A 22,872-nucleotide genomic window follows, 5' to 3' on the forward strand; every position below is an offset into this window, starting at 1 on the left:
CCACTCTGATCCTCAGATGGGGCAGACCGGAATTGGATCTGATGGCGTCTCGTCAGAATGCCAAGCTTCCAAGATACGGATCCAGGTCCAGGGATCCTCAGGCTGAACTAATAGATGCCTTGGTCGTTCAACCTAGCTTATGTGTTTCCACCGTTTGCTCTCCTTCCTCGGGTGATTGCTCGAGTCAAAAAGGAGAGGGCTTCGGTGATTCTCATCGCTCTTGCGTGGCCTCGCAGGACTTGGTATGCCGATCTTGTGGACATGTCCTCTCTGCCACCGTGGAAGCTTCCATTGAGGCAGGACCTTCTCATTCAGGGACCCTTCCTTCATCCGAATCTAATTTCTCTGCAGCTGATTGCTTGGAGATTGAACGCTTGATTTTATCTAAGCGAGGGTTTTCTGATTCGGTCATTGATACCTTGATTCAGGCACGTAAGTCTGTTGCTAGAAAGATTTACCATAAGGTATGGCGTAAATATCTTTATTGGTGCAAATCCAAGGGATACTCATGGAGTAAGATTAGGATTCCTAGGATTTTATCTTTTCTCCAAGAAGGATTGGAGAAAGGGTTATCAGCAAGTTTCTTAAAGGGACAGATTTCTGCTTTATCTATTTTGCTACACAAACGTCTGGCAGATATTCCGGATGTTCAATCCTTTTGTCAGGCTCTGACTAGAATCAGGCCTGTGTTTAGACCTATTGCTCCTCCTTGGAGTTTGAATTTAGTTCTTAAGGTTCTTCAAGGGGTTCCGTTTGAACCTATGCATTCCATAGATATTAAATTGTTATCTTGGAAAGTTTTATTTTTGGTTGCTATTTCTTCTGCTCGCAGAGTTTCTGAGCTTTCAGCATTGCAATGTGATTCTCCTTACCTTATTTTTCATTCCGATAAGGTAGTGTTACGTACCAAACCTGGGTTTCTTCCTAAGGTTGTTTCCAACAAAAATATTAATCAGGAAATTATTGTTCCTTCCTTGTGTCCTAATCCTTCTTATAAGAAGGAGCGTCTGTTACATAACTTGGACGTGGTCCGTGCCTTGAAGTTTTACTTGCAGGCGACTACAGAATTTTGTCAATCATCTTCATTATTCGTCGTTTTTTCTGGAAAACGTAGGGGCCAGAGAGCTACGGCTACCTCTCTTTCTTTTAGGCTGAAGAGTATCATCCGTTTTGCATATGAGACTGCTGGACAGCAGCCTCCTGAAAGAATTACGGCTCATTCTACTAGGGCTGTGGCTTCCTCATGGGCATTTAAAAATTATGCTTCTGTTGAACAGATTTGCAAGGCTGCAACTTGGTCGTCTCTTCACACTTTTTCCAAATTTTACAAATTTGATACTTTTGCCTCGTCCAAGGCGGTTTTTGGGAGAAAGGTTCTTCAAGCAGTGGTGCCTTCCGTTTAGGTTCCTGTCTTGTCCCTCCCTTTCATCCGTGTCCTATAGTTTTGGTATTGTATCCCATAAGTAAGGATGAAATCCGTGGACTCGTCATATCTTGTAAAAGAAAAGGAAATTTATGCTTACCTGATAAATTTATTTCTTTTACGATATGACGAGTCCACGGCCCACCCTGTCATTTTCTAAGACCGGACTTTATTTTTGTTACACTTAAGTCACCTCTGTACCTTGGCTTTTCCTTTCTCTTCCTAACTTCGGTCGAATGACTGGAGTGGGAGGGAAGGGAGGAGCTATATATACAGCTCTGCTGTGGTGCTCTTTGCCTCCTCCTGCTGACCAGGAGGCGATATCCCATAAGTAAGGATGAAATCCGTGAACTCGTCATATCGTAAAAGAAATCAATTGATCAGGTAAGCATAAATTTCCTTTTTTCTTTTCGTGATTCAGATAGAGCATGACATTTTAAGAAACTTTCTAATTTACTTGTATTATCAAATTTTCTTCATTCTCTTGGTATCTTTATTTGAAATGCAAGAATGTAAGTTTAGATGCCGGCACATTTTTGGTGAACAACCTGGGTTGTTCTTGCTGATTGGTGGATACATTCATCCACCAATAAAAAGTGCTGTCCAGAGTTCTGAAGCAAACAAAAAAAGCTTAGATACCTTCTTTTTCAAATAAAGATAGCAAGAGAACGAATTTACGGTCTCTAACTTTTTATTCTGCTTAGAGGGACACTCAAGTCAAATTAAACTTTCTTTCTAATGACACGGTGAGTCCACGGATCATCTCTAATTACTATTGGCAATATCACTCCTGTCCAGCAGGAGGAGGCAAAGAGCACCACAGCAAAGCTGTTAAATATCACCTCTCTTCCCTCCAACCCTAGTCATTCTCTTTGCCTACGTTATAAGCAAGGAGGTGGTAAAGTTTAGGTGTCTGAAAGAAGATTCTTCAATCAAGATTTTATTATTTTGAAGCAGAGCAAGATTGCCCTGCTTCCTCCTGGGGTTTAGTCGTAGCCCATGTCAGTCTCTTCAGTAGATCAGTGGTGGCTTTTAAGCATTTAGGGTATAATGCTCACTGCGCCTCCCAAATAGTTGTTGCTGCCCTATCCTGAAAGCCTGATTAGGATTATTCAGTCTTTCCTAATTTTCCCACATGCCCATGTGAGGGAGATGACCTCTCATACCATGTGAGCTGCCGGGCAGAGTGATCTTCAAGTAAGTGCCTAGTTTTATTTTCTTATGAAGAATATGGCACTTTTTCAGTTAAGCCTGGTTTTAGGACACTAATAATCCTATTTGGGGTTAATAGGATTTTAGTAGGCAGTGTGTGCAGGCACTGGGGACGAACAATCTTTTGGAGAGAGGCGCACATTTATTTTATTGTTCCGATTTAATTCCGGACTTTGTGGGACAAAGTCAGTGGAATCAGTGAGTAAGGTTTACTGTGTGCAACGGTTCTAGAGGCTCAGATTTGGTGAATGTTCCGGTTTCATTCCAGACTTTGTTGGACAGAGACAGTATGTTTTTTCACTGGGTGCACCGGCTCTGGCTTTGATAACAATGGTGGCTGGCTTCTTTGCTAGTTAGGACTTCTTTGCTAGTTAGGAACGCCCTCGAATAGGAAGGGCGGGTTTCTGAGGCGGCAATTTAGTATTGCGCGCCTTTCCAGAGCACTTCCGGTTAGTTCCGGTCCGGAGATTGTTGCTGCGTCGCTGCTTAAAGAAGGTGTTATATCGTAACCGTTTTTGAACAGCTAGATCTTGAGTCTAGATCGTAGTTAGTTATTCCGGTTCAAAGGACGACAGGTAGGCACCTCAGCAAGGAATGCTGAGGTGAGGAGGCTTTCTAAGGTTTATAGTAAACTGCTGTTTTTTTGCGGTAGTTAAAGAATAAAGGAAAATTATGTTTACATTAAAAATTTAAAGTGACAGTAACATTTTTTGGTGTAATTATTTTTCAAACCTAAATAAAGCTGTTGAGTTCATTTTGTTTACACATTGAGTTAAGATGGATCAAGAGGCCCTGCAAAATGTTACATGTGGCTTGTGTTTTGACTCTGTGGAACCCCCAATCCCCTTTTGTCCCTCATGTATTGAAAGAACATTACATTACAGGGATAGACTTTTTGAATCTGAGCCGTCATTAGCTAAGGTGGATGCTGTTCAGGGGTCTCCTGTTCAAGATATGCCGCAGCTTTCTCCTCAAGTGTCCCGAACTTTATCGTCTACACATGCAGTGCCCTGCGCTTCCTCTCACACTCTGGTTAGAGTTACGTTGCAAGACATTGCTACCCACATATCTTCTGCGGTAACTGATGCGTTGTCTGCCTTTCCCATGCTGCAGGGAAAGCGCAAGAGGAAATCTAAGGAATCGGTGAGTAAGGTTTCTGACGCAGTTGTGGCTATTCCGATTGTTCCTTCCCAGAAGTCTGAGGAGGAAGATACTTCGGTAGCATCTGAGGGTAAAGTCTCAGACTCAGTGTAATTCCTTCTGCTGATGCTGAAGCAGTATCCTTCAGGTTTAAGCTAGAACACCTCCGGTTGTTACGTAAGGAGGTTTTGGCCACCATGGACGACTCTGACATGACAGTCGTAGTCAATCCTAAGAAGTTTAGTAAGTTAAACAAATACTTTGACGTTCCTTCCTCTCTAAAGGTTTTTCCTGTACCAGACCGGGCTACAGAGATTATTGCCCGGGAATGGGAGAGACCGGTTATCCCTTTTTCTCCATCGTCAAATTTTAAGAAGATGTTTCCAATAGCTGACTCTACCAAGGAGTCTTGGCAGACGGTCCCCAAGGTGGAAGGGGCAATTTCCACTTTGGCTAAGGGAACCACTATTCCCATAGAGGATAGCTGTTCCTTTAAGAATCTTATGGATAAGAAGTTGGAAGGGTTACTTAAAAAGATGTATGTACACGAGGGTTTACAATGGCAACCTGCGGTGTGTATTGCTACTGTCACCAGTGCGGCGGCATACTGGTTTGATGCGTTGTCTGAATCTATTCAGACATATACTCCCCTTGAGGAGATCCAGGATAGGATCAAGGCTCTTAAATTGGCCAATTCCTTTATTACGGATGCTTCCCTACAAGTTATTAAGTTGGGAGCAAAGATTTCTGGTTTTGCAGTACTGGCCCACATAGCTTTATGGTTGAAATCATGGTCTGCGGATGTGTAGTTTGTCTAAGCTTTTGGCGATTTCCTACAAGGGTAAGACCTTGTTTGGGCCAGGCTTGGCTGAAATTATTTCAGACATTACGGGAGGTAAGGGTCATTTCCTCCCTCAGGATAAAAGGAATAAGCAGAAGGGACGTCAGAGTAATTTTTGTTCCTTTCGAAACTTCAAGGGTAAAACTTCCTCTGCCAAGCAAGAACAGTCCAAGTCTTCCTGGAGGTCCAACCAGTCTTGGAACAAGGGTAAGCAATCTAAGAAGCCCATTAGTGACTCAAAGTCAGCATGAAGGGTCTGCCCCTGATCCGGGACCGGATCTTGTAGGGGGCAGATTTTCTTTCTTCGCTCAGGCTTGGGTTTGGGATGTTCCATATCCCTGGGCAGTGGACATCGTGTCCTGGGGATACAAACTAGAGTTCAAAACCTTTCCTCCCAGGGGCAGGTTTCTGCTCTCCAGATTATCTGTAGACCAGATAAAAAGAGAGGCGTTCTTACACTCTGTCTGGGACCTTTCCGACCTAGGAGTGATAGTTCCTGTCCCAATGCAGGAGCAGGGTCTGGGATTCTACTCCAATCTGTTCATGGTTCCCAAAAAAAGAGGGAACTTTCAGACCAATTTTAGATTTCAAAAGTCTAAACAAGTACCATCCTTTAAGATGGAAACTATTCGTTCCATTCTTCCCTTGGTTCGAGAAGGTCAATTCATGACAACGATAGATTTAAAGGATGCGTACCTACATGTTCCCATCCACAGGGATCATCACAAGTTTCTGAGGTTCGCCTTTCTAGATAAACACTTCCAGTTTGTGGCTCTTCCATTTGGCCATGCCACAGCTCCCAGAATTTTCTCAAAGGTCCTGGAAGCCCTGTTGGCGGTGCTCCGGTTGCGGGGCATTGCAGTGGCGCCTTATCTGGACGACATTCTGGTCCAGGCGCCATCCTTTAATCAAGCAAGCTCCCACACAGAGATGTTATCTTTTCTGCGTTCCCACGGATGGAAGGTGAATTTGGGAAAGAGTTCCTTGATACCAGCTACAAGGGTAGTGTTCTTGGGAACCATAATAGATTCCTTATCAATGATAGCTGCCATGGACATCAGCCCGATTCCATCTCAGACCTCTGAAGTTATGCATGCTCAAACAATGGAACAGGGATTATGCGGATCTGTCTCTGCGTTTACATCTGGATCAGGCGACAAGAGATTCTCTTCCTTGGTGGTTATCTGTGGAACATCTCTCCCAGGGAACCTGCTTCCGCAGACCTACCTGGGTGATTGTGACCATGGATGCCAGCTTGTTGGGATGGGGAGCAGTCTGGGGCTCGCTAAAGGCTCAGGGGATATGGACTCGGGAGGAGTCAGTTCTTCCCATAAACATCCTAGAGCTGAGGGCAATCTTCAATGTTCTTCTGTCTTTGCCTCAGTTAGCTTCTGCCCGGTTTATCAGGTGCAAGTCAGACAATATAACTTTGGTGGCTTACATCAACCATCAGGGGGGAACTCTGAGTTCCTTGGCTGTGACAGAGGTATCCAGGATTATCCAGTGGGTGGAGACCCACAACTGTTGCCTGTCTGCGATCCACATTCCAGGAGTGGACAATTGGGAAGCAGACAGACCTTTTACCCGGAGGAGTGGTAACTCCATCCGGAAGTGTTTTCCAGCTTGATTCTCAAATGGGACAGCCGTAGCTGTATATTTATGGCATCTTGAAAGAATGTCAAGCTCCCGAGATACGGGTCGAGGTCAAGGGATCCTCAGGCTGTACTGATAGATGCTCTGGCGGTTCCTTAGAATTTCAGTCTAGCATACCTGTTTCCTCCGTTCGCTCTCCTTCCTCTGGTCATTGCTCGAATAAAACAGGAGTGGCCGTCGGTGATCCTTATTGCACTGGCGTGGCCTTGCAGGATCTGGTATGCAGACCTGGTGGAGCTGTCATCTCTCCCACCTTGGAGACTTCCACTGAGGAAGGACCTTCTACTTCAAGGACCCTTCCTTCACCCAAATCTCATTTCTCTGAAGCTGACTGCTTGGAGATTGAACGCTTAATTTTATCTACACGTGGTTTTTCTGAGTCGGTCAATGAGACCATGATTCAGGCTCGTAAGCCTGTTACCAGAAATATTTACTATAAGATATGGTGTAAATATTTGTATTGGTGTGAATCCAGAGGCTACTCTTGGAGTAGAGTTTGGATTCTTAGGATTTTGTCTTTTCTCCAGGAGGGTCTGGAGCCCCAAGGCAGAACATGGTATGAACTGAGATGTCATTGCAGAAACTGTTAGCACTTTCACTTTGCAGCACTGCTCCACATTAGACTGTTTTCATCAAACAGAGTTTTGCTCTGGCGGCAGTGTGTAATTTTTCATTAAAACAGTACATCCAGAGCAAAGTGCTGTTTGAAGAGAACAGTCAAATATGGAGCAGTGCTGCAAAGCAGCAGGGACTGGCTCTCATGGATTTTTTCACCCTCCTCCCTCGCCTTTCCCAGTCTGCAAAACTGTGACTTTGGAATGTAAGATGTTTTTGTGAGCAATGCTCCTTTTTTAATACTTCATTTCTACCTTGTGATTTTAGACTAAGCTAATAGGAAACACATTTGAGACATTTAAAAAAAAAAATTTTTTGTCTGCAGCTACTTTCCAAAGCAATTTTCAACTGCTGCAATTTACTATAAAAGTTTAAAAATTACTTTACTCTCCAGTTAATCAACACATTGCAATTGAGCTGGTGCTTTAGTGCATGTCTAATTTAAAATTTTATTTTATTTCAAAATAACCTGCAGAAAATTATTCACAAAAATAATCTCATTGCAGAAAGTGAAGAAAAGTTCTGCCTCTGGGGTCTGGAGGAGGGATTATCTGCTAGTACCTTGAAGGGTCAGATTTCTGCCTTATCTATATTGTTGCATAAGCGTCTGGCAGACTTGCCAGATGTACAATCCTTCTGTCAGGCCTTGGTCAGAATCAAGCCTGTGTTTCAAATCCTTTACTCCTCCCTGGAGTCTTAACCTGGTTCTTAAGGTTCTTCAGCAGGCTCCGTTTGAGCCTATGCATTCTTTAGATATTAATATGTTATCTTGGAAAGTTTTGTTTCTTGTTGCAATTTCTTCTGCAACAAAATATTGGCGTTGCAGTGTGAATCCCCTTACCTTATTTTTCATTCGGATAAGGTAGTTCTGCGTACTAAATTAGGTTTCCTCCCTAAAGTTTCGGATAGGAACATTAATCAAGACATCGTTCCTTCTTTGTGTCCTAACCCTTCTTCTCCTAAGGAGCATCTGTTGCACAACCTAGATGTGGTACATGCGTGTAAATACTATTTACAGGCGACTAAAGATTTTCGCCAGTCTTCTGCTTTGTTTGTTTTCTCTGGGAAACGCAAGGGTCAGAAAGCTACGGCTTCTTCTCTTTGTGGCTGAAGAGTATAATTCGTTTGGCCTATGAAACTGCTGGACAGCAGCCTCCTGAGAGAATCACGGCTCATTCCACGAGGGCTGTTTCCTCTTCCTGGGCATTTAAAAATGAAGCTTCTGTGGAACAGATTTGCAAGGCTGCAACTTGGTCCTCTCTACACACTTTTTCAAAATTCTATAAATTTGATACTTTTGCCTCGGCTGAGGCTTCTTTTGGGAGAAAGGTTCTTCATGCAGTGGTGCCTTCAGTTTAGGTTCCCTGTCTTGTCCCCCCTTATCTGTGTCCTCTAGCTTGGGTATTGATTCCCAATAGTAATTAGAGATGATCCGTGGATTCACCGTGTCATTAGAAAGAAAATAAATGTATTTCTTTCTTGACACGGCCTGCCCTGTTTTTATTTAGACAGTTTTTGTGTTATGAACCTCAGGCACCTCTGCACCTTGTGTTACTTCCTTTCTCTCTTTTTCCTTCCTCTCTTTTTCCTTCGGTCAAATGACTGGGGTTGGATGGAAGGGAGGTGATACTTAACTACTTTGCTGTGGTGCTCTTTGCCTCCTCCTGCTGGCCAGTAATTAGAGATGATCCGTGGACTCAATGTGTCAAGAAAGAAATACATTTATTAGGTAAGCATAAATTTTGTTTTTAAGATTCAGATACAACATACAGTTTTAAGACGCTTTCCAATGTACTTCCATTATCACATTTTGAAGAGTTTTTATATTTACACTTTCTGGGAAACAAGATCCTACAGAGCATGTGCACAAGCTCACAGGGTATACGTATACTAGTCTGTGATTGGCTGATGTCTGTCACATGATAAAGGGGGCCGGAAAAAGAGAGAACAAATACATTTTGTCAGAAAAAAAATCTACTGCTTATTTAAAATTCAGTGTAAGTGCTATTGCATTTTATTTTTATTATACACTTGTTAATTATGTTATTCTACTGCATTGAGTGGTCCTTTAACAAAATCGAACCTTGATTTTACCTGTGACCATATCACAATATTTCCACAAAGCTTTACAGTGGAAAAAACTTCATTCATTGCAGTCTTATGTTGGACACATTTACAATGCAGTTAAAAAGTTAGCAGTGTCAACATAAATTAATTTGATATACTGTGTGTATATATATATATGTGTGTATATGTATGTGTGTGTGTATGTATGTGTATATATATATATATATATATATATATATATATACAGGTAGACCTCAGTTTACGCCGGGGTTAGGTTCCGGAAGGAATGGTTGTTAATCGAAACCGTTGTAAATTGAAACCCAGTTTATAATGTAAGTCAAGGGGAAGTGAGGGAGTTAGGTTCCAGGCCCCTCTCAAAATTGGCAAAAGTAACACCTAATACATTATTTTTAAAGCTTTGAAATGAAGACTTTAAATGCTAAACAGCATTATAAACCTAATACAATAATTACACAACACAGAATATATAATTAAACTAAGTTAAATGAACAAAAATATTTGCTAAACAGCATTATAAACTTAAGAAAATAATCACACAACACAGACTTTACTTGCATTTTTCTGCAAACAGTTCTTTCTATGCATTCCAATCTGGACTGATTTATAGACAGGAAGATCTTGTTCCTTTGCAAGCTGATTGATAGCTCAGGTCTAGTTAAACTGATTAATTTCAGCTTGCTTGGCTTGTATATCTTTGCTGCAACACAAGCGGATAGCTCCACCTACTGGCTATTTTAATCAATGCACTGCTTCTCAATGCTTTTCAATAGCAGTCACATGACTAAAAAAAAAGGTTGTTATTCTGAAACGGTGCAAATTGAACCGTTGTAAACCGAGGGCCACCTGTGTGTGTGTGTATATATATATATATATATATATATATATATATATATATATATATATATATATATATATATATATATATATATATATATATATATATATATAGTCTCTATAATAGTATTAGCTAGGCAAAAACATTTTGGGCATTTGCATACTAAATGAAGACCGAATATGGCCGTAAACTTAATTAGACTATTTTCAGCTCAGGATTTGTTAGTGTCAAAGTGCAACACTCAAAGATCTGGATTTGCACAGATGTATGTGGCCATGTTTAGTAAACAAATGGAGATTACTACTCTCATGTCTAGTATATCCAATATGAAATTAGTGATTTTTTTTTTTTGTTCTTTGCAGGGTAGCGGTCCCCAGCCAATCACAGTGTTAGATAACTGTGATTATAGCTTCTTATGGTTCACTTCTGCAGCTTGTCCTGTGAAAATTACAGCACAAGATCAATGCAGTGTCACAAATCCTGTTACAGGTAAGGACTTTGAAATATAAGAAATATTTAAGAACTGTTATATCTTAGTATTTACTTATGTGATAGGAAGAGACAATCAGTTACATGTTAATATACCTAAATAACTTAGGACCAGACTAAATCATAATTAAATGGACATGTAATTTAAATGTATCTTCCCTTCAATGTGTTAGCAATTATTCATTTTACCTTCTAAAGTATATTAATTTGTTTACAAATAACTCATTTACCTTTATGTTATTATTTGAAATAGCTGGTTTTGTCTGTTGAAACTGCTACCTGTAAGAGAAAAAATATCTTGGGTGTATGGAGAGATAACATAAGGAGATGTATTCATCATGTTGGATCATACCATGAAAATTGGCACATTCTTGAGAAAAATATGTAGAGGTTTCAATAAGCAAAAAACAGCTTTAAAAAAAAAAAAAAAAAAAAAATAATATCAAAGGAGCAATGTCAGACTTGGAATAACAAGTCACTGAAAATACATTAAAGGAGAAACTAATTTACGGTATAGTGTGAGCTTTGTTTTTGCATATAGAGTATGTGTAGTTAAATATAAAGGACACGGATGTTCTTGTTCTATTTTAGATCACCTCTTTGATCTAAGTGCTTTAACCAACAAAGATGGATATGTGATTAATGATCACAAACGGCAGATTCGTTTAAATGTCTGCAGTGAGGTGAAGGGTCCGTGTGCTGCTGGAGCAGGTAAAAAGAATCTATTATCCAACATTGTTATATATATAAACTTTCACTTAATGTATCACTTTCATGTGTATGTTAGTCACTTACTTCAGTTCATGCTGCAGAACAGGCTATACCATTCTAAGACCCTGGTCCACAATTTGCCTTAAAGGGATAGGAAAGTCAAACTTAAACATGAATGATTCAGATAGAGCATGTCATTTTAAGACACTTTGAAATTCACTTCTATTTTCAAATGTGCTTTGTTCTTTTGGTATCCCTTGTTGAAACCAGTATCTTTATTTACAAACAAAAAAAATAGCATCACTTCCCTGTTTCACTCCCCTGAGCTCCTATAAACCAACAGAACAAAGCAAATTTGTAAGTTTATTTTTCCCTCCAAATTGCATGTTCTCCATTTAATTACCCTTTTTTATTTTTCCTTACTACTTGTGTTTCCAATACTATCTCAAGAATACTATTTCTTTCCTATGACATGAAGAGTCCACAACGTCTTTCCAATTACTAGAGGAATATTCAACTCCTGGCCAGCAGGAGGAGGCAATGAGCACCCCAGCAAAGCTGTTAAGTGTAACTTCCCTTACCAATAATCCCCAGTCATTCTCTTTGCCTCTGTAAATGGAGGATGTGCGAAGACGATGTCTGAAGATATTTTAATCCTTTTATGGGTACTTTTCCCTGCACTCAAGGATTGGGGTCTAGCTGTATCCATGTCAATCTCTTTAGTAAGAGTAGTGGTGGCTTTTAACAGTTAGAAGGCGGCAAGGTGCTCTTTGCTTTACTTCTAACAATTTTGTTACCTCTTTGCAGAAAGCCAGGGTTGGTTACTCTGTTCTTACTTTTTCTGAAGGTCCCTGATAGAGAGTGAAGTGTCTATCACACCTAAGAAGCTGTTCCTGCCCTGCAGCCGGATCCACAGGTAAGTGCTTTTGCCTTCTAGGTTAGAAGGATTCAGCACTTTTGGGGGTTAATTACCTCAGTGGATATAATGGAACTTAATTATCTCTTTTATTTGGAGATATATATAGTTTGGGCAGTTCTGACTGAGCACTATACTGTAAAGGAAATATAGTGGTCTGGGGAAGTTTATTTTACTAAGTGAACTATGCTATTATAAGAGCAGCCTAGACGCCTTTACTAGTTTTGTGCAGGTCTAGCTGGTGTTTTCCTGGGATTTTCTAGATTTTAAAAATGTAATAAGGGCTCTATGTGAGATTAAAAACCCTCCAGTGACCCGGTTCACTTAGCTATTTTTTTTCCCTGTCTGTGAACACCGGGGACGTTAGTCTCCCCCATTGTTAAGGGTTTTTCAAGTAAGGGATTCCTTTAATACGTTTCCCCTTTAAAACAGCTAATTCTGCTTTTTTCACTAATGAGAATAGTTTAAAATCGTCAGACTGCGATTGTGTTTTCCTCTGCACTACCCAGGCTGTATGGTGTATATCACTTTCAAGGGGTTGTAACGTACAGAGTTTGGGAGCTACTGGGTGGCGATCTCTCTGCACACCTAAAGCTCAACGCCTTGTTTTGTAAACCCCTTTGGAGGGGGTATGTTTTCTCTCGTACAGGGTTTTTCTTTATTAAATTCTTTTATGTTTTAACTGGCCATGATAAGCTGTTTGACGGTACTCGCAAGTACGCAACATCAGCATCTATCTGGCACCATCTTTAAATTTTTTCTGTGGCGGTGCGCACTTCAGTATTGCGCTTACTGCCACGAGCAGTGTTTTGGCACCATTTGTGTTTAATGTAAAGTAGAGCAACTCTTTAAGGGAGCGGCTTACTATAGCACTCTAATTCTAAAGTAAATTTATACTCTGTGCTCTGTAAGACTGTTAATGCCTCGATCTAAGGGTGCTAATCTCAGTGAGAGGGGTTAGTAGGCAGAGTAACTTTTTAAGGCAGCGACTTACAATAGTGCTCTTATTCTTAAGTAAAATCATACTCTGTACTTACTGGCATTCACATATCTTTAGGTATTAAAAAGTATCCGTTTTGATCCGGACCGAACGCTCCTTGTTTATTTCCTCTATGCATGTTGGACTTCTTAATGCCTGTCATTTGGGGGTATGTTGGTATGGGGGTTGATGTTTTCCTCCCTTACAGGCATATTATATCATTTTTGTATTTTGTGCCAGTTTAAGATTTAAACTATATGATGTTCTCACACATATGGCCTAATATGCGTTTTTCATGTTAACTTATTTCAGTATATGAGAAATAAGGTGCAAATTTTCACTTTTATTTCTGTCATACTGTTTTGTTAACCGATGGGTTTCCATCTACCGTTTTGGAATAATGTCTCTCCTCAGATTGAGAATCTTAGTGATCTGAACACACTAATACATTTATCCCTCATAATGAGGTGATTTCTGCTATGGCTTAGATGGTTAAAGCGTCTGTCTAGTAACCAAGAGATCTTGAGTTCAGATATTATCAGTGCCTTGCGTAATCTTTTCTGCGATAGCAGAGCTCTGATTAAAATCTTGGTTGGAGGATGTATCTTCCAAGTCAAAGCTTTTGTCTTTACCTTATAAGGGTAAGACTTTATTTGGTCCTGTTCTGGGGAGATCATTTCCAAAATTACAGGGGGAAAGGAATTTTTTCAACCTCATGACAAGAAAAATAGACCTAGGGGTCGCCAGAGTTCTAATTTTTCGTTCCTTTCGTAACTTCAAAGGGTCAGAAGGCTGAGTTTGTCAGCCTTGAAATAGTGGGAAAACAATCCAAGAAGCCTTCCACTGATTCCAAGAAGCTGATTCTGATTCTAAAATCAGCATGAAGGGGGGGTCCGCCCCTGAACCCCCTTTTGGATAAAGCGGGGGACAGGTTTTTTCTTTAACAAACTTGGATACGTGATTTCCCAGATCCATGGGCTGTGGACATAGTATCCCAGGGTTACAATATAGGATTCAAGTCTTGCCCTCCAAGGGGCAGATTTCTCCTTTAAAGACTATCCTCAAACCAGGTAAAGAGGGAGGCCTTCTTAAATTGCATAAAGGACCTATCCTCCCTGAGAGTTGTTGTACCAGTCCCTCTAGAGCAGTGCTTTCCAAACTGTGTGTCGGGACACACTAGTGTGTCAGCAGCAATGTGTAGGTGTGTCCCTGCTTCAGCACTAATTTTTTTAAATTTAATTTTTTTAAACATTTTTTTTTTTTGGTTTCTGACTTTCCACCTGCCTGCTACGCATATCACATGGTTGACACGTGATTGATACCTAGGGGGTCACAGATCATCTTAACCTATTGGCGCAGCTCAGTGGGAACTGAAACTATTCCCATTGATGGCTTTGGCGGCACATTGGCACCTGACTGCACGTGTAGTCTCCTAAATTGGCTCGTGACTGCATGTGTAGTCAGTGAGTGGGACAGCAGTGTGTTTGCAGCACGGGCAGTAGTCAATCGGACTCACCGAGCTTAAACGCTGAGTTGAAGTCAGAAGTCAGTGGGGGGGGGGTTGCAACTAGCTCCCAGTAGTGCATTGCTGCTCCTGCTCTTGATATATGGATAGGAAGGGGAAACTTAAAAATGCTTGATGATGAAAAGCGAGTGTCTTTAATATTCCACCAAATATTCAGAAATTGTGTTCATCCCATCAACCTCATACATCCCATTAAAATTGTAAGTAGCTATTGGTGTTATTAAACTTTTTTTTTAATTCTTGCACATACATACTGTTACTTGTAAATACATTTTGTTATTATATAATTTATATATGTGTCCGTATCTCTTAAAACAAGTTAGTTTAACCTCCTGTTTGCCAGTACAACTGAATTACTGTGTCGTAAAATGATGTAGGTCTAAAAAGTGTGTCCCCAACATGAAAAGTTTGGAAAGCTCTGCTCTAGAGGAACAAGTTCTAGGATTCTATTCAAATCTATTTGTGGTTCCCAGAAAGGAGGGAACTTTTCGTCCCATCCCAGATCTAAAGTGCCTCAACAAATTCCTCAGGGTTCCATCCTTCAAGATGAAAACTATTTGTTTCATTCTTCTATTGTTTCCGGAAGGTCATTTCATGACAACTATAGACCTGAAGGACGCGTATTTACATGTTCCCATTCACAGGGATCATTACCAGTTTCTAAGGTTTGCCTTTCTAGACAACCATTTCCAGATTGTTGCTCTTCTGTTTGGTCTCCCAGAATATTTACAAAGGTTCTGGGAGCCCTATTGGCAGTAATCAGATCCCAGGGAATTGCTTTGGGAAATTTCTTGCTTCTTGCCTTTCCCTCCAGTCTGCTTTTCGTCCATCAGTGGCTCAATGCATGGAGGTGATTGGTCTGATGGTGGCTTCCATGGACATCATTCCTTTTGCTCGATTCCATCTGCGACCGCTGCAGCGTTGGATGATCCGTCAATGGAATGGAGACCATTCAGATTTATCACAGACTATAAATCTGGACCCCTAACAAAAGACTCTCTCTTGGTGGTTTTCAGAGGAACATCTGTCTCAGGAACTTGCTTCCTGAGACCTTCCTGGGTGATTGTGACTACGGACGCCAGCCTGTCAGTCTGGGGAGCTTTTTGGGGTTCTCTGAAAGCTCAGGGCCTGTAGTCTCGGGAAGAGTCTTCTCTTCCCATAAACATCTTGGAGTTGAGAGCAATCTTCAATGCTTTGACAGCTTCGCCTCAATTATGTTTAGTCTGGTTTATCAGATTCAAGTCAGACATCATCACCTCAGTGGCTTACATCAACTACCAGGGAGGAACTTGGAGTTCCTTGACCACTAAGGAGGTGACTCGCATTCTGCAGTGGGCTGATGCTCACGATTGTCTCCTATTTGCCATCCACATTCCAGGACTGGACAATTGGGAAGCGGATTTTCTGAGCAAACAGACTTTTCATCCCGGGGGAATGGGCTCTCCATCCGGAAGTGTTCTCCAGGATAACCCTCAAGTGGGGGGTTCTTGGCTTGGATCTGATGGGTCTAGTCAAAACGCCAAGCTTTCAAAGTACGGCTCAAGGTCAGAAGATCCTCAGGCCGCCCTGATAGATGCTCTGGCAGTTCTTGGGATTTCAGCCTAGCATACCTGTTTCCTCCGTTTGCTCTCCTTCCACGAGTCATTGCTTGTATCAAGCAGGAGAGAGCTCCTGCCTGACCTCGCAGGATCTGGTTTGCAGATCTGGTGAAGATGTCACCTCTTCCACCTTGAAGGTTACCGCTGAGGAAGGACCTTCTAATTTATGGTTCATTCCTGCAACCAAATTTAGATTTTCTGAAGCTGGCTGCTTGGAGATTGAACGCCTAGTCCTGTCCAGACGCGTTTTTTTCGGAGGCAGTCATTGATACTGTGCTTCAGGCTCGTAATCCTGTTACTCGTAGGATTTACTACAAGATATGGCATAAATACCTTTTTTGGTGTGAAGCTAAAGTTTTTTCATGGAGTCGGGTGAGGATTCCCCAAATTTTATCTTTTCTTCAGGATGGCCTGGAGAAAGGTTTGTCAGTCAGTATTCTGAAAGGTCAGATTTCTGCAGTCTATCCTTTTGCACAAATGTCTGGCAGAATTACCAGATGTTAAAGCTTTTGTTCAGGCCCTGGTAAGAATCAGGCCTGTGTTTAAACCTGTTGCTCCTCCTTGGAGCCTTAACCTAGTTCTTAGTTTTGCAGCAGGCTCCGTTTGAGCCGATGCATGTTGTTGATATAAAGTTGTAATCTTGGAAGGTTTTGTTTCTCCTTGCTATTTCTTCTGCTCGCAGAGTTTCTGATCTTTCAGCTTTGCAGTATGATTCCCCGTACCTTATTTTTCATGCAGATAAGGCGTTCCTCCGTACTAAATTGGGGTTTCTCCCTAAGGTGGTGTCGGATCGAAACATTAATCAGGAAATTGTTGTTCCTTCTTTTTTGTCCTAATCCTTCTCATAAGGAACATCTTTTGCATAACTTGGATGTTGTGCGTGCTCTAAAATTTTACTTACACGCTACTAAAGATTTTCGGCAATCTTCTGCCCTGTTTGTTGTTTTCTCTGGAAAGCGTAAGGGTCAGAAGGCCTCTTCTACTTCTCTTTCCCTCTGGTTAGGAAGTATGATTTGTTTTGCTTCTGAGACTGCTGGACAGTAGCCTCCTGAGAGAATTGCGACTCATTCCTCTAGGGCTGTCTCCTCTTCTTGGGTTTTCAAAAATGAAGCTTCTGTGGAACAGATTTGAAAGGCGGCTACATGGTCCTCTCTGCATAGTTTTTCCAAATTCTATAAATTTTATACTGCAGAAGAATAGGCAGCACTCTTGGTATTGCGAAATAAATGTATGTTTAAGTGCGGCACTTAGTCACGCACGGCATGAAACGAGTAAGGACACGGCCCTTTTTCACCTCCATTACCTGTGTGTGTTTATGTATTGATGTAAGCTTGCCGTATTAAACATCCATTTTTTTTTCGCAATACCAAGAGTGCTGCCTATTCTTCTGCCGTATATTCTGGGGTTGCTTGGCCCCACTTCCTGTGCCTGCAACTTTCCGTTCGCTTTTGGTTTCTTTACAAACTTCATCGCTACAACGCTGAGTGTTTGCAGCCCCGGGGCTTTCAGCCCGGTGTTTGGAGGACTATCCTGGTTGATTCACCTGTAGCTACGCCTCCTTCCCCTCTTGTGTCTATAAATTTTATACTTTTGCCTTCACTGAGGCCTCTTTTGGGAGAAAGGTTCTTCAAGCGGTGGTGCCTTTTGTTTGGGTCCTCCTGCCTTGTTCTCCTTCCCTGTTCTCCTTCCCTGTTCATTCTGTGTGCTCTAGCTTGGTGGCATGAAATATACCAAAATGGGCTTAGATCAATACCTTGGGTTGTCTACTTTAAAAATATATATAGTTTTGACAGGTCAAAAAAACAAGGATCTACTTCTGTTTAAATTCTCTGGTATTTTGGGCAAGTTTTTCTCTGAAAGTCCCAGTAATTAAGGGGTTACATCTCTCCCACTTGATCCTCAGTCATTTTTCTAAGCCTACAACTGTTTAGCAGTTTGGCTTAAAGCCTTAAAGTGAAGGTAGACTTTGGTGAATGAAAGCCCGTTTTTTTAAAAATACTATTAAAAGATCCTGAGGGTAGATTTATAATACTTAGGGGGAAAATTCATGGGAACTCAATAGTATTGGGAAATATATATGCCCCGAACGATAACCAGGGTCATTTCCTAGCTAAAATCAGTAAACTCTTAACCTCATGGAAAAAACACAAAATTATTATTGGGGGGGACTTTAATCTCACTCTAAATGGCAGATTGGACAGATCCCCTACCACTGGACTATCTTCAAAAAAAATATTAAGTGACTTTATCCTAGATCACAACTTGTTAGATACTTGGAGAATCCGTAATCTAGGGGTTAGGAACTACACATACTATTCTGCAGCCCACAATTCTTTTTCCAGAATTGATTATATTTTTGCCAGTCAGATCCTATGTCCACTAATAACCAATGCAAATATAGCGCAAACTAGCTGGTCCGACCACTCTATTGTGGAAATGTCAATTAAAGGCCTGTTCGACCCCTCTAGAGACAGATCTTGGTCCCTGGACCCCTCACTATTAAGGAATGAAATTATATGTCAAAAACTCACCCAACAAATTAGTCACTTTTGGACAGATAACAAAAATTCAACCCCGAACCCTCTGTATATTTGGGGTGCATTCAAGGCCTTCCTTAGAGGTGTATTAATTCATGAGAAAGCTAACCTAAATAAGCAGAAAAAACAAATAATTATAGAGAGAAAACAAGAGCTCGAGAAGCTCAATACACAAGTAATAGCGGATAGAAACCCCAACTTAATTAAATTAATTGCATCCAAAAAGGCAGAATTAAATAAATTACTTGATGAAGAAGCAATAGCAAATCTGAGGATGGTTGATGCTCAGTATTTTATATATGCAAATAAACCTGACCGAATGCTTGCCAGAAAAATTAGAAATATTACTAGGGCGTATTCCATTCCTCAGATACAGACTAAATCAGGCTCCATAACTAATGATCCCCAGCGCATCGCCAACTCCTTTGCGGACTTTTACCAGTCTCTATACCAATTACCAAAGTGCCATACAGAATCTAGAAGTAATAAAATACGGGAGTTTTTAAAAGAATGCCATTTACCCACCCTTGATTCAACAGCATTAGATCAGTTGAATGCTCCCATTACAACCCAAGAAATTCTTATAGCTATCAAACAACTTAAAAGCAACAAAGCTCCTGGGCCTGATGGATATTCAGGTAGCTTCTACAAAAAATTCTCGATGGATCTTGTCCCCCACTTAGCGGAGATGTTTAACTATATAATGCAGGGAGGCACAATCCCAAATGATTTATTAACGGCTAGAATTTGCGTGGTTCCTTAACCAGGGAAAGACAAGTTCCATTGTAAAAACTATAGACCAATATCACTCATAAACTTAGACCTCAAACTCCTTACTAAAATTATGGCCACGAGACTAAACTCACATATACCCAAACTAATAGTAAATGACCAAGTGGGATTCATTATGGGGAGGGAGGCTCCTGACAATGTGCGGAAGGTTATTGATCTTATCAGTTTTGCAACAAACGAAAAAGTGCCTTCTCTGTTCCTCTCTTTAGATGCAGAGAAGGCCTTTGATAGGATCCATTGGGACTATATGCTTGAGACTCTTTCGCAGTTCGGCATATCGGGCTCCTTTGTTAAAGCAATTCAAGCCATATACACCAGTCCAACGGCGTATCTTAGGATAGCAGGATACCAATCTAAAAGAATACATATTCATAATGGCACCAGACATATGCATTGAGCCTTTAGCATCAGAAACCAGAGCAATATAGCTGGAATAATGGTAGGCAAAACAGAACACAAACTCTCGTTGTTTGCAGATGACATCATATTAACAATAAGTAAACCCCTGCTATCCCTCCCAATCCTATACGACCTCCTATCTAACTTTGGCAATTTGTCTGGGTACAAAATTAATAATGACAAATGTGAAGCCATAGAGGTGCACCTCCCTCCCCACACTAAAAAGTTATTGGAGATAAACTTCGATTTCAAATGGGCCCCCAATGCAATTAAATATTTAGGAGTCTTAATCCCTTATAACCTTGATGACTTATACAAACTCAACTACCCCCCTTTATACAAATACCTACATAAAGAAATGAAGATATGGAGCACATATAAAATTTCATTCTATGGTAAGATGGTAGTTAGTAAAATGGTGATACTCCCAAAATTATTATATCACTTTAGATCTCTGCCTATAGATATCCCCTCAAAGGATCTTGAGAAAGTCCAAAAACAGATGTTGGAGTTTATATGGGCTAATAAAAAAGCTAGAATAAATAGGAGGACTTTATTGCTGCCTAAAACTGAAGGAGGATTGGGAGTCCCTGACTTACAAATTTATTTTAAGGCCGCTAGACTAGCCCAAACAGCACTCCTACACAACTCTAAGAGCGACTTAGCATGGGTTCAGATAGAGAGTGACATGTTAAATTTATACCCGGTTTATCAGATTTTCTGGACCTCAAAAAAAGACAGACCAGACTCATGGAAAAGATTTATTTCAATTGCGCATACGTTAGGGATCTGGGATAGATCACAAAATAAGTATAAATTAATTCCCGTGGGTTCACCTCTCACGCCATTATCCCTACCTCTAGACAAACATAACAACAAAGATAAAGTTAGCACGATTTGGGCTAACAAAGGCCTATATAGGATAGCTGACACATCCTGTAACTCTGAGACGATCTCGTTCCAACAATATAACTCTCTTCCACCCTCTACACCACATTCCTGGTTTCACTACTTCCAATTAAGAGCTAAGATAGAAGAAGCAAATAGATCGCGAGTTTCAAGCGGCACTACATTATATGAGAAACTCTGCAGTTCAACCACTAGGACTAGAGGTACTATATCTAGACTATATCAGTTTCTATTCACTAAACAAAGGTCAGAGAAACCTTACTACATTAAAAAATGGGAAAAAGAAGCTAACCTTTCTTGGGACTTAACAGAATGGGCAAGCATAATCCAAAAAGGTTTAGCCTGCTCCATTAGCGCAAACTTAAAGGAGAACTATATTAAGGTAACATACAGATGGTACAATTACCCGGGTAGACTACATCATCTTCAATCGGTAACAGAACTAGAAGGTATACCTAGGTGCTACCGAGGTTGCCCATCAGAGGGCACATATACCCATATGTGGTGGGAGTGTCCTGAAAGTGCTAAAATTTGGGAGGCGACTTCAGATTTATTGAGTAAGATTTTTAATAGGCAGATTACACTGAATATGGAGCAGGCTCTCTTACATGCTCCTATTCCAGGATTACACAAACACTCCTTAAAACTAGTGAATATTATATGTACGGCTGCTAGAACGGTAATAGCGAAATATTGGAAAACAACTGTACCCCACTATGATATCATATTAAATAAAATCAGATTCTATCACCAGATGGAAAGCATAGCATCTAATTTATTAGATAAAAGGCAGGAATTCCTGCAGATATGGGAGGAGTGGACAGTATGGGAAGATTCAGTCAGAATGCAAACCAGGAGATCCCTATTATTATAAAATACCAGACTCTCTAAGAAAACTACCCCACAGGTGCTCAAACTTCTTTTCCTCCTCTCTCTCTCTTCTCTTCTCCTCTTCTCCAGAGGTCCTTTTATCACTACGTCTCTTCTCCTTTATATTATAAATGCGGTTGATTGTTGGGGAGGTCTTTTCATGCTTATCATAAAAAGCCAGAAGGCCAATATGTATTGTCTTTTAGCAACAATATTGTATACAGTACCACCATGCCATGTCTGTTATGTGGTGGGCGGCTAATATGTATTGCTCAATTATGTGATGTAACCTAACTATTTGTTGCAAATGTCTTGTTTGGCAAATGTTGAGACTTCTTTGACAATAAAAAAATGTTTACAACTAAAAAAATACTATTAAAAACAGGGGCACTTAAATTCATCAAAGTTTACAAAGCAGCCGTTCTAATTAAAAACTTACCTTTTTTCTTTTTTACAGCCAGAGCAGCTTCCACCTCCTGGAAATCCTCTCTTCACACGTCAGCAATGACTAATCCGGCTTCCTCCAATCACTGCTTTCCCCCCAGGGTAGTCATTGCTTGCCTGAGGCCATGCTGTGATTGGAGGAAGCCGGATTAGTCATTGCTGAGTGTGAAGAGAGGATTTCCAGGAGGGGGAAGCTGCTCTGGCTGTGAAAAGAAAAAGAAAAAAAATGTACGTTTTTAATCAAAACGGCTGATTTGTAAACTTTGATGAATTAAAGTGCCCCTGTTTTTAATAGTATTTTTAAAAAACGGGCTTTCATTCATCAAAGTTTACCTTCACTTTAATTCACAAGGTTTATTTGGTTGAAGGGAAATCTCCCCCTGAGCCCATTACTGCTCATTCCACTTGAACAGTTGCTACTTTAGAAGCCTTTCCTAATAAGGCTTCTGTTGATCAGATTTGTAAGGCAGCTACTTGGTCTTCTTTGCACACTTTTTCTATGTTTTATCATTTTGATGTGTATGCTGTGTTTGGCAGGAAAGTTCTGCGGGCCATAATTCCTAAATAGTGACATCCTGTATACACTATTTTTGCCCCCCTATTTACAGTTGGCTTGTGGACTCCACACCTTGACTATTGATTCCCACATGGGATTGCCCGTTGACTCTCATGATACTGATGGCAGGAAATAACATTTATCCTTGCCTCTCTTTCATGAGCCCCTCTCTTTCTTTTTCTTCAGGTGGCGGTAGTACTTGTTTTGCACTTCTTTGCCCCACTTTTTCTTGCTCCCCCCGCCCTCATCTACTTGTCTATATGTATGACTGAGGATCATGGGAGGGGAGGGATTTAAAGCTCTAGTGATCCAATTGATCCAATTTTCTCTTCCGCTGTAT

At 40.7% G+C, this 22,872-nt stretch overlaps 1 protein-coding gene across 1 annotated transcript in view; it reads left to right on the plus strand.

Annotated features, from left to right (window-relative positions):
• Positions 1-22,872, plus strand: part of IGF2R (insulin like growth factor 2 receptor) — a gene marked incomplete in the record, with an annotated part of 598,770 nt that overhangs the window by 452,144 nt on the left and 123,754 nt on the right. The window contains 2 exon segments of the mRNA XM_053711175.1: positions 10,170-10,296; positions 10,888-11,007. Coding sequence (XP_053567150.1) covers positions 10,170-10,296; positions 10,888-11,007 — 247 coding nt within the window.

This window comes from Bombina bombina, chromosome 4 (assembly GCF_027579735.1).
Source record: "Bombina bombina isolate aBomBom1 chromosome 4, aBomBom1.pri, whole genome shotgun sequence".
In the NCBI taxonomy this organism is placed as follows: domain Eukaryota; kingdom Metazoa; phylum Chordata; class Amphibia; order Anura; family Bombinatoridae; genus Bombina; species Bombina bombina.